The sequence below is a fragment of the Akebia trifoliata genome, chromosome 4 (assembly GCF_017979445.1).
Source record: "Akebia trifoliata isolate Shusen 1 chromosome 4, ASM1797944v1, whole genome shotgun sequence".
Taxonomy (NCBI): domain Eukaryota; kingdom Viridiplantae; phylum Streptophyta; class Magnoliopsida; order Ranunculales; family Lardizabalaceae; genus Akebia; species Akebia trifoliata.
The window spans coordinates 22,595,763-22,609,357 of record NC_141378.1 but is presented as its reverse complement, the minus strand read 5'-3'; the positions used below and the strand labels follow the sequence as shown (position 1 = coordinate 22,609,357).

The window sequence follows — 13,595 nt, the reverse complement described above, 5'->3', positions numbered from 1 at the left end:
CCTTAATGGTACCATTCTTCTTGGGAGTCATGATACCCCATCTAGCTTACAATGCATGGTATAACAAATATGGCGTCGTTGATGCAAAGTAGATCACGAAAGTGCAGAATCAAAAGAAGAAAGTTATAGTTTGCAACTAATATCAATCTTGTTGATAAACTCATATGCCAATTCATGCATAATAGATCTCGATGGCCCTACATCAAGATCAATAGCTTTTGGCTAATTAATGATTAACAATCGAGATTGTAAGGAAAAACAAATTATTTTCTTCCTAACCATACACAACAGTTAAGATCAACGGGATAGGATGCTCCTGATATGAATGTTAATTAGGATCAAGACTTATCATCTAGGTCAAAGTTACATATGAAAACCGAATTGGGGATAGTCCTGAGAACGTGTCAATCTATGAGTAGAAAAACCGAGGAGACACTTAGAATCTTGAAATTAATCTATAAATATAATTATGTATCTAATTCACTAGATTGTTTTTTAACTTGAGCATTCGATCATCTTTTACATATACATGATAACTAGAAATCCAAGATATCAAAAAATAGGATCAAAGTAATTCATGATATATATTTGAAAATATATGTATTTCGAATAACTAACCCACAATATGGATTTCGCTAATGATTTTCTCACTCGAAATTTTCACTCGGTCAATACTTGGCTGATGTGGCAAAGGATTTGAACCATAAAGTCTTTTCCAAGTCTATGGCTTGGTATCCTTGCCACGTCATTCGAGTATTGATGGAGTGAAAATTTTTAGAGTCGAAAAATCACAGCCTTATGGATTTTGATCTCAATCAATTGGGAGCTAAGAGCAATAATATCATTTCCTTATATTAATAGATATGATCAATCTTGTAATAATGCAAATATGAATACATACAATGAGTAATACTTAGGATAATGAGAATGTCGAAGGAATTATCTAGAAGTGATTAATTCATGTATTTGGATTTGTAAAACCACCAACGATGTAATCCTATCAAAATATATCTAATATTTGGCGTGGTTGGTGACCAGTTGGGCTATTTACAAATTAGATTTCAAAGATATTATTATACACCATTCTCGAGATACCTACCTACCAATATAAATATAGGGGCGTCAATAGGTACCCATTTAACTGAAACCGAACCGAATACCTTGGCTCTAGATCTCTTTTTATTGGAATCGATTAGAGCTGGGTCTAAAATATAACCAAACCAACAGGAACCGAAATCATTAGATTCTATCCAATGGGTACCCATGAGTAATCAGAATCAATTTATTTTGTAATTTCTTTTCATTATATAGATGATTTAAGGCATTTTTTATTTAAGAAATAAATGCATGTTATATACAATTCTTTAATTTTTTATATAAATTATCGATCGAAATTTAAAATGAGTTATTCTTCTAAAAAATTATTACTTTTAACAAAGATAAATTTTTATTTTTGAAAAAAATAATTAATTTATATCTATGATAAATTATAATTAAGCTAACAATTTTGTTGATACTATGTTAATTTTTTGGAAGAAATTTTTTTTATAATGATTTAAAATATTTTTTTTATTATTCAAATTTTGAGAATCAAAATCAATGATACCTGTGATTTTTGGTGGTTTGGATTCTGTTACATTTATTTGAAAATCCGGCCCGAAATTGATAAGAATTAGAACCAACCCATGGACACCCTACCCCTATATAATAAATATAAAGTAATCGAATCTCGAGGTTACTATAATTATATTTTAAAAAATCGAAAATCAAGATGATGTCAGAGTACCTGGTTGTAAAAATCAAAGATAAATCCTAAACTGACTTACTACAACATTGTGTTCAACACTAATCTGACGTGGCAATGTGTACAAAACAATTAATGTTTTCCTCGACATACGTGTAAATACATCTACGGTAAAATGCATACTGCCACGTCAGCCAAATGTTAAATGTAATGTCGCATTACGTCAGTCCTCAAAAATAATGTGCCATGTGGCTTACAAAAGAGACCCTGAGTGGGTTTGAAGAACATGTTTCGGGAGTACAAGATCCTCACTGTTTCTTTTGTATTTAATTAATGCCAACGTTTATTTTCTAAATCCTTCCAATTCGATCTTTCTTCTCTTAAAAGTTTGTCTCGAAAGTCGAAACCCTAGTAATCTCATTTGGAGAAAATCCTGTACGAGAAACCCAAGAACATCAAAATTCAACTCATTTGGACGATTAAATCCTTAATTCGAAGTCAAAGCCAGTCCAATTCCTATAAATATCGAATCTTGCAAGTAAAAAAATACCAAACCAGGGACCCCAATTTCATCCAAATCAACCAAACCAAGTTCAAGACCTCCACTACTGTACTGGATGAACATGGATAGTAGGGTATTCAATGGAAATTCCAAACCCTCTCCTTCAATCACAGTTTCAACCTCTATCACCGATACAGTTAATGGTTCCCACCAATTTAAGATCTCAGGGTACTCTCTTTCAAAGGGACTTGGGATCGGGAAGTACATCGCTTCGGATACTTTCATGGTTGGTGGGTACTCTTGGGCTATCTATTTCTATCCAGATGGGAAGAGTCTTGAAGATAATGGGACGTATGTTTCTTTGTTTATCGCACTTGCGAGCGAGGGGACGGATGTTAGGGCACTTTTCGAATTGACCCTTTTAGATCAGAGTGGGAAGGAACGACACAAGGTGCATAGCCATTTCGGTAGGGCATTGGAGAGCGGACCTTACACGCTCAAATATCGTGGAAGCATGTGGTAAGTTAGGGGTTTTTTAAGCTTTCCAATTGGGCTGGTGTTGAGGTTTTTGAATCGTACATAATTATATTTTTAATTGGGGTTTTAAATTTTCTTTTGAGGTACTTTTTTACCATTTAAATTAGATGCAATTGAATTAAAAAAATAAAAATATATATATTTTCGTTATTGGGAATTAGTATTGTTTTCTTACTTTGTTAATCTTGTGTTTCTTTTTTCATAATTTAAGGGTTTTATGGTTTATTGTATGGGATATTTGGATAACTCAAGACCTTGAGGCATCTGATTGAAAGCACTGTGAAAAAATTCGGTATTTTTTTCTGAAAATTTGAAAAACAAATCATGGAATAAGGGAACAGCTGTTTAAATTGGCAAATCAATAAATAAATTGGCGAGTTCTCGGTTAATCTCCCCCCTCCCCCCTTCAACCTCAAGGGGGTTTGAACCTAGGACGCGGGAACAACACTCCACACGTCTTACGTTATTTCTTTCTATGTAGATCACTTATACAGGGGATGCTGTACATGATCCTTTGATCAAGATTTCGTTATATCCACCAGCGCTACTGTCTCATCTTCCGTTACCCATGTTCACATTGGTGCTTCTTTCGACTCTGTCTTGACCTCCAGGTCTCAGTCTCTAAGAAGTGGAGGGCTAAGCCATGGGAACTGGAATTGTTTTAACAAAATCCATTGGTGCTGGTTCACTAGCGCCAACAGCTGGCTCTGCAACTTTCTACCCTCTTATTAACAATTTTGGGAATCCCGTATAGAGTCTGACCTGGATCATATTGATTCTTTTTTTAATCTCCATACATGCAATTCCCTCAGCACCTGAGGATATTCTCATATTTTTGTTTTTTTGGTACATAAGTCTTGATAAAATCCTGTATTTTTTTATCTTCTTGCTTGCCGGTCCTTTGGGAATTCTTCAAGCTCTAACAGATTCTTCATGTAGCATTCAGACCAAATGACTCTATGAAATTACGTCGATACTTCCACTTATTATGGGTAACGTAGGAGACATCTCTATTTTCCCCCGGGGAATAGAATTAGCACTGCTTTGCTTTCAATTCGCCTCTGACCATCAAATGAAATGTGAATAACCAGTTCTCCTCTCTTTGAAACAAGGGTGTGCTGCATTAAAGTTCCCCCAAGACTCTTGATAGTTGCATATCCCGCATGTAAATTCCACTATGGATCTCTTTTGTAATCTTGATCCTATTCAGGATTTTTCCTTTGTCTGGATTCTTTATTCCATCTAGATTTGTGCCTAAGGTCCCCAAGCTTGGTAGTAAATAGATGCACAATAATTGATAAATAAAAAAATCAGGGATTGGTCTTTATCCATAGGTTTTTGTGATGTGATATGATGTTCATGATGTATGTCAAGTAGGGGGGATTGGGGTTCTGGAATCCGCCAGTTCATGAGTTCCATAACTCAAGCTAAATAATCGACCTCTAAAGCTGAAATGGAATACGTATATTTTGTGTAGAGCTTTCGTTCATGCAGATAGCTACAGGGGGAGGAGGGGGGGGGTATTATTGGATATTTTACGCCTTGTGTTATCATATGGGAGATATTGCTAACTACATATAGGTGGGAGACCACTAAACCCTCCTTTCTAGAATCCACTTTCATCTACAGTTCCACCTACTAATAGGAGACATTAAACTTGTTTGGAATCATAAGAAAGAACATCTAGTAAAAGGGTATTTGACCCTGTTTCCTTGTAGAACTTTTGGAGTTTGTAGAAGCAACTATAGCCCAGTAACCAATTTCATCTCGGGTAAGGTAGGGGTGCAAAGACAGCCAGCAAGTTTGCCTACATCATTGATCAAGGCATACCTCAGCGAGATTTTTTGTGAAGCTCAAGTATTTGAGCCCATAACCGAGGTGGCTTTGCTATTGAGTGGCCTTTTAGAGCTCTTGAATATGTGTAATGGATCATATAATGGGGAAGAACTTCTTATGGCTACACCTGTTTTTAATCTGTGCCCACCACTGCAGTTGATGTGCTGTTTCTTTTAATTAGCCGTTTTATATATATTACTAGAATCTGATTCACTTTTCTAGACTTATTTTTTCCCCAAGTTATACAATGTATATAAGTTTGTGTGTGCGTCGGCGTCCACGCCCAGACGAACATATATGCCCGGTTTCTTACTTCGACATGGTGTAAGTGTAAATTTCACCCTTTGAGATACTTCTTCAGATCCGTTGCCGATACTTAGTATCAGTAGAAAATTTGTATCCTTTTTCATGATATCATTATGTATCAGTCGGATATATTGTGACTATTTCAGCAGTTTTTTATTTTATTTTTACATTTTTGAGTATCTTGCTGCATGCCCGAGTTAACAGGTAGCTTCGCATTGACTGCATAGTGAGTGAACTGGTTGTAGATGATGAATGTAAACATAATAGGTCCAATTGCTCAATCTTGCAGGGGCTATAAACGCTTTTTCAAAAGAACTTCACTCGAGACATCAGACTACCTTAAAGATGATTGCCTCTCAATTCACTGTAGTGTGGGTGTTGTTAAATCACAGACAGAGGGACCTAAGAACTACACCATATCAGTGCCACCTTCTGACATTGGTCAGCATTTTGGGGAACTCCTGGAAAGTGGGAGAGGAACTGATGTGAATTTTGATGTAGACGGTGAGATCTTCACTGCTCACAAGGTAGTGCTTGCTGCTCGTTCACCTGTGTTCAGAGCACAATTTTTCGGTCCAATGAAGGATCAAAATGAGCAGTGTATAAAGGTGGAAGATATAGAGGCTCCAGTTTTCAAGGTTGGTTCAAATTTTCTCAATCTATCGAGAGTGGATTGTGCAATTTTTCTTTCACTTTTCTAACTTATATTATCTAGTTTGCATGCAGATTCTTCTTGTTTTCCTTTCTTAATTTCTCATGATAGCTAGGGCTGCAACTTGGGCGGTTTGGTGCTTGTCAAGTTATATATATTGTTACATGAGGAAATAATATGTATTATACTTTGTTATAATAAAAAATAATAATATGTATTATACAGTAGATTACAAGACTTACCATATGGTCGTCTCATATCTTTTCTATTATTCGTAGGACATGATGGGTGGTCGATTGTTAGGTTTGGGTTTTGCATCATAGAGACTACTCATATATTCTTAGTTTTGTCTTTTGTAAAATTTCTCTTGTAAGTGACTCTAGGAGAAATGCAGATTTTCATTTTCAATTCATTTGGTTGTGATAATTCTCATTTAAACATTTTTCATATGCAATTATCTTATAGTGTGGAAATGTTAACTTGGCAGAAAAACCAGAAAGTCCATGTTCTGTATTGTTTATATTTTCTATAGCTATGCTTCAAGATTTTATAATGAGAATGACTATTTATTTATGCCAAGGTTTGATATAACAATATCAATTACTGAGGTTCTTATTCAACCCTTGAAAATTAATAGTTAATATGCATAACCAAGTATATTAGATCTCTACACAACAGTGGGCTTAGTGCTGTCTTTTTAGATCACCTTGGTTTAATTCTTCTAGCATCCCCAGAGTTCTTAGGTCCAACTCGTCTCCTCCGAAATTGAAAGAAAATGTTTACAAGAGTTAATTAAATTTTCTCTTTCTTCTGGTTGTGTATTTGCAGGCCCTGCTCAATTTCATATACTGGGATGACCTACCTGATATGCAGGTGCTTACTGGTTTGAACTCGAAATGGGCTTCTACATTGATGGGTCAGCATTTGCTTGCCGCGGCTGACCGATATGGACTTGAGAGGCTTAGGTTGTTCTGTGAGGCCAATCTCTGTGAAGACGTTGCCATAAACACGGTGGCAACCACTTTGGCATTGGCAGAACAGCACCATTGCTTCCAGCTGAAAGCTGTGTGTCTCAAATTCGTTGCTTTGCCTGAAAATTTGAGAGGTATTTGCTTCTGCTTTCTTCTGTTAATTTCTTTTTTATCTTATGTGTGAGTAATTTATATGGGGCTTTTGTATGTTAATATTTCAAGGGAAGGATCATCCTCTCCTTGAAGTTATTGTTTCTATTATGGGGCTTTTTCGTATTTTTGGTGTAAATTTTTCAAGGAATTCAAATGAGTCTTTTCTGAAGAAATTTGGGAAGATGGGTTTGGGTTTATAGTATTCAAGTTAATATAGAGAATTAAGGTTTGTTGTGAGTTTATTTCCGAAAATTCCATATCAAATAATGATCATCATGAAGTAACTTCTCTATAATTTGCTTTTAGTTGAAATGGTCCTAACAGTGCTTTCATATGCCCTCTTCTTATTTCCAATTTTGTCTATGTAATATACCATAAAAAGACTGTTGAATTGTTGTTGTTTGCAGCCGTGATGCAGACGGACGGTTTTGAATATTTGAAGACGAGTTGCCCCTCAGTCTTGACCGACCTCTTGGAATATGTAGCAAATGTTGGAGAGCACTCTGTCCTTGCCTGCCGCAATGGGAATGAAGCCAACCTTGACGGCAGTGACCTCAATGGAAGGCGGGTAAAGCCGAGGACATAACAATCAGGTGCTTTGCAGTTTCTCTTGCATTCCCCAACAAGAAGAAAAAGAAAGAAAATGGAAAATAAGCATTATAGGTTTTAGCAAGATTTTTTTGATCAGTAGATTTAGGAATATTTTTCTATAAGTCTCATATTTCCATTTTTTTAAGGGATGTAAAATTAGTGGTTTAATGTTGTTTCATGTATGAAAGTATTCGGAATAAGTCAGCTTTTTCTATAATAATTATTCTCTTGGAGTGCACCCTTTGCTTCAAATTTCAGGAACATATATAAAAAGCTGTGAGTGCATTAAAGGTTCTATTATAAGTCATTGTTTCTTTGTCTGTCTGTGCGAGTAAATTTGATGGAGATATTTAGGGTCTGTTTGTTTGTGAAAGGAAAATGGGGTTTCCTTGGAAATGTGAATTTGTGTGTGATTTCACATTTTTTCTAATGTCATTTTTTCCATCTAAAGTGATTTTTCCCTTAAGCGAAGAAAATATTTTCCCCCTCCAAGCCTAGGAAAATTATTATTTTTCCCATCCTAATGCTAATCTCTCACAAACTAACCCCACCCACCAAAAGTTTAAAAAAAAAAAAAATACATTTTTTATTTTACTTTTTTGACATTTTGTTTTTCCAAGAAATTCATTTTCCCTTGAAAAGGGATTCCATGCATCACGACCAAACCCTTGCAATCATTCTTACCCTAATTATTTGGCGGGGCACCATGAAAATATGAATAAACTCAAATGATTTTGTTATAAAATTAGAGAGCTGCTATTGGCACCAAACTTTTACTTAGTACACTCCAACTAAAAATAAAGAAAATAAGTGAATGGTTGAGAATAACTACAAGCATTTACTTCTAGAAAATATTTCATCATGTTTGAAGTGTGTGTTTAAAATTTTTAACTGGGGGTGTGATAAATGATTTAAGAAATTGGGGTGTAATAAGTAAAAGTAAGGGGTACAAATAGCAGCTCCGTAAAATCACATAAGTGAATGGATGCTACAATCACAAATACCATTCACTTATGGTGTGATTTTATAACAAAATCACTTATGATTTTTGTTCATACTTTTATGGTGCATTAATATCATGACTTTTATTTAGATGTGAACATTTGTATTCAAAAAAGTCCAGAATGTTTCTTTTTATTAATTAATTATTTTTATTCTTACATTTTTGGATGAAATCAAGAAAATCGTTCTTCCCAAGAACCAATGGTTCAAAAAATTTCTGAGAAGAAAACGGTTTCCAATAACCAGCCATCATCATTTTTTATTTTTCTTTTAAATAACTGCCCTTAATTAACACTATTTTAGCTTTTAAAAAAAAACAAGTTTCATCTTGAAATAGTTCTAGCTTTTTTAAAAAAAATTATTCAATCCCTTAATTGATATTTGTTAATCCCTCTCTCTCTCTCTCTCCAAATGAACTGGTCTAGTTCTACTTATCTCGCAATTTTATTGAAATTTCTCTCGGATTCCTTCTTGGTTTTCTTCAATTGATCTCTATTCTAACCATCCCCTAATTGTATCCTTGGAGAGATCTATTAATGCACTTGAAATGATCTTATCAATAATAATATAAAATATTTAACGATACTTTTATTCTAAGAGCCTACAATTTTGAAGAATCTTTATCCCCATCCCAGTAACACGTGCATATCACGTGTCCCTTCCACAGAGAAGTTAATAGGGGAAGCTTCATCATTCCACTTGACAACTCAAGAGTTCAGATATGAACTTTGCCTTGGGACATATTCTACTGAAGTTCAAGGAGAGGAGATATTCTATACCGAGTGTGTGTTTGGTAACCCATTAGAAGTCTGAATGGGAGTGGTCCACCATTAAAATTTCCATTTGTTTTATTTCAGATTTCAGACTTCAAAATTGAAATTCAGAAGATTTCGGATTTTTAGTTTTTAGACTTCAGGCTTCAGAAGTGTTACCAAGCATAGCCGTTGGGTTGTTCACCTCTTATAAGTCCACACCAAATAAATGTGTTTGACAAGATATTTATGGCCATTGGATTTAATCAACCATAAAATCTCAAATTCAACAACCATAAATCACCCTTCAATTTAAGGTATGCTCATATCTGCTCTTTATATATCAATTCGTCAACTTTTTGGACTTTCTCTCATTTTCCTTGAATTTTCAAGTTAAATAATTCTAACTGTGATTATATTTCATCCTTGAAATACTCAAATTGAATAGTTAGGAATCACCAAACAATTATGGTGGATCAAATAATCATGTGGTCTATGTGCAATCACTGAAGAGAAAATGTTTCCGAACAAAAATCAATTTCCAAGGAAAATACTCCCAGCAAGATGTATTTCCTCACACAAAAAAAAAATGCATTATAGTTACGAAAATGTTAAAAGGACAAATGGCTTTTAGTTTTGGGTGTATGAGGGGCAATCATCCCCGAATTGAGAAAATTATTTTCCTGCAAAGATGGGAAAAATCTTCATTGCAGGGAAAATGATTTTTCTGTGAAATGTGCGATCATCCACAAGAAAATCACATTTTCCTGCCAATTTTCTCGTGCAATTATACAAAACCTAAAAGAGGCAGTTTTGAACTTGTTCATTTCATCACAGGTGATGATTCACCGACAGCACAGCCAATTTATCGCAAGTGAATTTCTTTGTTCTGTTTTATTACGTTGGCAAGAAATGAGGCACTTTTCAACCCAAATCCAATGCAACCATACTAAAAATTCTCCTGAACAAATTGTATTATATATTGGAAGTCAACATGTTTGAACACTTGAACCACCTATGTGTGGACATTTCAGGAAGTGATGAATATAGTTAGTAAAATTTGTATGGCGTGGCTCTTACCTGACTTGTAGTAGATTCAGGTCTTGCAATTGCAACAACAATAAACCTACCATCCAAAAACTGAACAAACAAGTCACAATTAATAAAAATGCTTTCTGATTGCCCATGAAGCCAATAAAGAAAACCAACAACATTTGTGCAAGAAACATACCTTTCCGTTCATCTGTTCCATGGCTAATTGGGCAGACTCTTCACTAGTAAACCATACATATGCAAATCCCAAAGATTGTCCACATTTCTTATCTGTTATGATTTTAACTACAAGATGACAACAAAACAATTAGAGAAAGAAAGCAATGGGATTGAAAGAACCTTTTACAACCAATAAGAGTTACCAAGTGGGAATTGCATCCGACAAATTTCCCCACTACAATGATGCTAAATAAGATGGATAGAAATTTCACCTCTATCAACTTTTCCAAAGTGTGAAAATGTCTTAACCAAGCATCCTTCAGTCGTCGAGTGTGGCAACCCTGGATCAATTATCTTGAAGGTTTCATTAACATGGGTTACTAATTGCAAATTTGAAAATGAAGACATTGACTTATAGATGGATAAAGCTATTCATTTGTATCGGGTACATGTCCAAAATGATTCATCATTATCAAGGCATCATCCAAGATTTGGTCGTTTGAATGAATCGTGTTCCTCCATACAATTCTTTCTAAAGCCATGACTTCTGTCAATTCAAGTGTGTTCATCTCTGCTCTCACACAAGACAGAAACTCCAACTTGTATGTTTCTTCTGTCTGGGGTGACCAAACCATCTCAATTGAGTTTCCCTTTAATAATGGATCACTAACTGAAGGTATTCCTGATTCAAAGTGTCCTTTTGGATAGCTGATATAATTTTAGAGTAAAAATAAATCATCCTCTTTATTTCTTCACAGCCCAAAGAAAAGGGCAAAAAAGATGGGTTCTCCACAAGGTTTTATCTCTTTTGTCCAAAATATGACTCCAATTAGACTTAATTGATAAATGATAAAATCCATTTCACAGATAAAAAATAGTTCCTTTGGATAAATAAAAACTAAGGTTGAAATGAACTATTTATAGAATAGTAAGAGACATGGTGTCTCTTGAAAATAGAAGGTTCTAAGAGACATAATGTCCCCCAAAAAAACAAGAGGTGAATTAGAAAATTCAAATTTAAGCTCAAGCCCAACACGTAAATTAGCAAAAGGGCCCGTCGCGCAGTGAAGCCAAATTGTCAAAATTTGCACCCCCCCCCCTATTGCGCGCATTAAGGATTTTTTGAACCAATGGTTTAAATCCTTCTTGAGCCCATGGGCGCGTACGTGGACTTATCCAAGTCTCTCTCTCATATTCACTTAAGTGATATGAGAAATTCAATATAAGAATTAGACAAATTTCTTATTCCTATCCGATGTGGGACTAAAGAGTTTCACTAATAAACTCAATAGTTCTACAAACCACATACAACAAACCGTGGCTAATAGGGGTTGTTTGAAGCCAATTTCTCATTCACCCAAAAAGGATTTTTGACAATAAATAAATGAAATTATTCTCCTCAATGAGAAGAATAAGTTTCCAAGTGGTCAGATCTCAAATAAAATATGGAACCCACTTAAATCGTAGCTCAAAAAGACACCACTTGGTCACAAAAATCTGGAAAATCTGAAGACTTTTTGCAACAATTCCAGCAGAAAACCCTTCCATATAAGCCATCCAACAAACGAATAGCAATTGAATTAAGCCATAAGATTCTCTAACTCTTTTAAATCCTTGAACAAAGGGGTTGGGGTAGTAAATTACACATACTCTTAAAAAAAGGGTTTTCATGTAAAAATTTTTGGAGTATAAAAAATAAATTTATTTAGCAGAAAGCAGGGTTTTCATGTAAATTCCAATAGCTAAGTCCCAACATAGTAAACTTTGCAACAGAACACCCCCATATCGGTCAGGAACAAAGCTTAAAGAAGATAAAATTGAAAAAAAAAAAAAAAAAAACAATCATTCTAACTAAAACTGGAACATAATCATACCCTAAAAACATGTATGAATCTACGGAAGAGTTTGAAGCAAGTGATATGAGCTTTTCAATCACAGAATTAAACAAAGTTAACTCGAAACAATCCAAATAAGTTTTTTTTTTTCTAAAAAAATAAATAGAATTTGATTAAAATCATACCTTTGATGAAGATCCTCGTTGAAGGAGATATCTCATCCTCAGCCGAGTAACCAGAGCTCGCGCTACAACGAAAAATTGGAACAACTGTGTAATGGGGATTAACTGATGCAGAGATAAAAAGTTTGGAAGCTTTTAGAGAAATTGTTTTTTGAATTAGGGCTTTCGAAAATGGGGGATTCTGGATTTCAGATGATCTGTGAAGTAGAAGTGATGAGAATTGAAATCCAGAGGAGATTAAGAAGAGAGCCATTCAAAACCCTAATTTGGAAACCATGGAAGGGAGGGAAGAAATTAGGATTATTATATTTCCTTTACCCGCCAAAAAATTAAATGGATAATTTAGATGTACCCCCTCCATTGTTGGTGAATGTTTGAGAGACCCCCATGAATTCAGGGAGTTGAGAGTTGACACATTCCTTGACCCTAGTCTCTTGTTTGAGACTAATAAAAACTGACCGAAGTACCCTTGTCCATCTTGAAATAGGATTTTGTGACTTTAACAGTTTAACTTAAAACTCTTGTTTGGAGAGGTTTTAAATAAAAGAAGAGATCGTGAAATATATATCACATATATTCATATAAAGATTTTTACTAAACATATTAGGTTTAAATAGAGCTTAAGCTTTGATATTAGGATGGCACTTCGAATAGAGTTTAAGCTTGGATACCATGTTGAAAATATAAGTTGTTATTAATGGGTTTGAATTCAGATTCGTGGTTTGCCACTAAAATATTTTCAGGAATAAGTTGTTATTAATGGGTTCGGCTTATACCAACTTGTAGTTTGATACTATATCAACGAAACTCGTAACACAGGTATAGAACATACTCATTCACGGCGTGGTTCATTCTATATTTATTGCAATGAGTCGCTTACTAGTATATTTTTTAACCCAATCACTAAGATTCAATGAATTTTTTTTATTGGTTTCAGAGTGAAATTTGTATAACAATTCAACAAACCAAAATATGAAGATATAATTTATTTGTTTGATAAATTTGATTATGTCCCCATCTTTCATTTCCCCCTCAAAGACACATTTTAGCTTCTCTTTAAGACATGATTCATCATAGATTAAGAGTCTACTTGAATATTTGTCTTCATCTTTTAGTCGTCACTAAATAAATATTTATAAATAAAAAATTTGCAATTTTTTGGAATGTGAATACTTGATGGCTATGATTTGATTAATATGAAACTTAATCTTGATATGAAAATGATTGTAGCTGTCATTTATTTTTTCAAATATTAGTTGACCTAGATCACTGGGATAAGGCTTTGTTGTTGTACTTTATTTTACATTTTTATTATTTTAA

General features: G+C 34.4%; 2 protein-coding genes across 4 annotated transcripts; one reads left to right on the top strand and one right to left on the bottom strand.

The window, feature by feature from the left end:
- The first annotated feature begins 2,094 nt into the window (after nt 1–2,094).
- LOC147404513 (BTB/POZ and MATH domain-containing protein 2-like) lies at nt 2,095–7,530 on the top strand. Its single transcript, XM_086440520.1, has 4 exons — nt 2,095–2,765; nt 5,215–5,563; nt 6,406–6,682; nt 7,109–7,530. Exons 1-4 carry the CDS (start codon nt 2,362–2,364, stop codon nt 7,285–7,287), a joined length of 1,209 nt encoding a protein of 402 aa, XP_086296646.1. The 5' UTR covers nt 2,095–2,361; the 3' UTR covers nt 7,288–7,530.
- Nucleotides 7,531–9,978: 2,448 nt separating this feature from the next.
- LOC147404512 (organelle RRM domain-containing protein 6, chloroplastic-like) lies at nt 9,979–12,575 on the bottom strand. Of its 3 annotated transcripts, none has more exons than XM_086440518.1 (4): nt 12,279–12,575; nt 10,531–10,612; nt 10,278–10,384; nt 9,979–10,186 (listed from the first exon to the last, which is right to left on the bottom strand). In XM_086440518.1, exons 1-4 carry the CDS (start codon nt 12,312–12,314, stop codon nt 10,097–10,099), a joined length of 315 nt encoding a protein of 104 aa, XP_086296644.1. In that variant the 5' UTR covers nt 12,315–12,575; the 3' UTR covers nt 9,979–10,096. The 3 variants fall into 3 exon arrangements, with proteins under 3 accessions (XP_086296644.1, XP_086296643.1, XP_086296642.1); XM_086440517.1 differs by having other exon boundaries at nt 9,979–10,172; nt 10,531–10,599; nt 12,279–12,572; XM_086440516.1 differs by having other exon boundaries at nt 10,531–10,599; nt 12,279–12,570.
- Nucleotides 12,576–13,595: the final 1,020 nt, after the last annotated feature.

Excerpts from the sequence above, each read along its gene's own strand:
- LOC147404513 (XM_086440520.1), top strand. The coding sequence starts at position 2,362 with ATGAACATGGATAGTAGGGTATTCAATGGAAATTCCAAACCCTCTCCT. Across the intron at positions 2,766-5,214 it reads AAATATCGTGGAAGCATGTG|GGGCTATAAACGCTTTTTCA; the intron begins GTAAGTTAGGGG and ends TCAATCTTGCAG. Across the intron at positions 5,564-6,405 it reads TAGAGGCTCCAGTTTTCAAG|GCCCTGCTCAATTTCATATA; the intron begins GTTGGTTCAAAT and ends GTGTATTTGCAG.
- LOC147404512 (XM_086440516.1), bottom strand. The coding sequence starts at position 12,528 with ATGGCTCTCTTCTTAATCTCCTCTGGATTTCAATTCTCATCACTTCTA. Across the intron at positions 10,385-10,530 it reads CTTTGGAAAAGTTGATAGAG|TTAAAATCATAACAGATAAG; the intron begins GTGAAATTTCTA and ends GTCATCTTGTAG. Across the intron at positions 10,187-10,277 it reads TGGAACAGATGAACGGAAAG|TTTTTGGATGGTAGGTTTAT; the intron begins GTATGTTTCTTG and ends TTGTTTGTTCAG.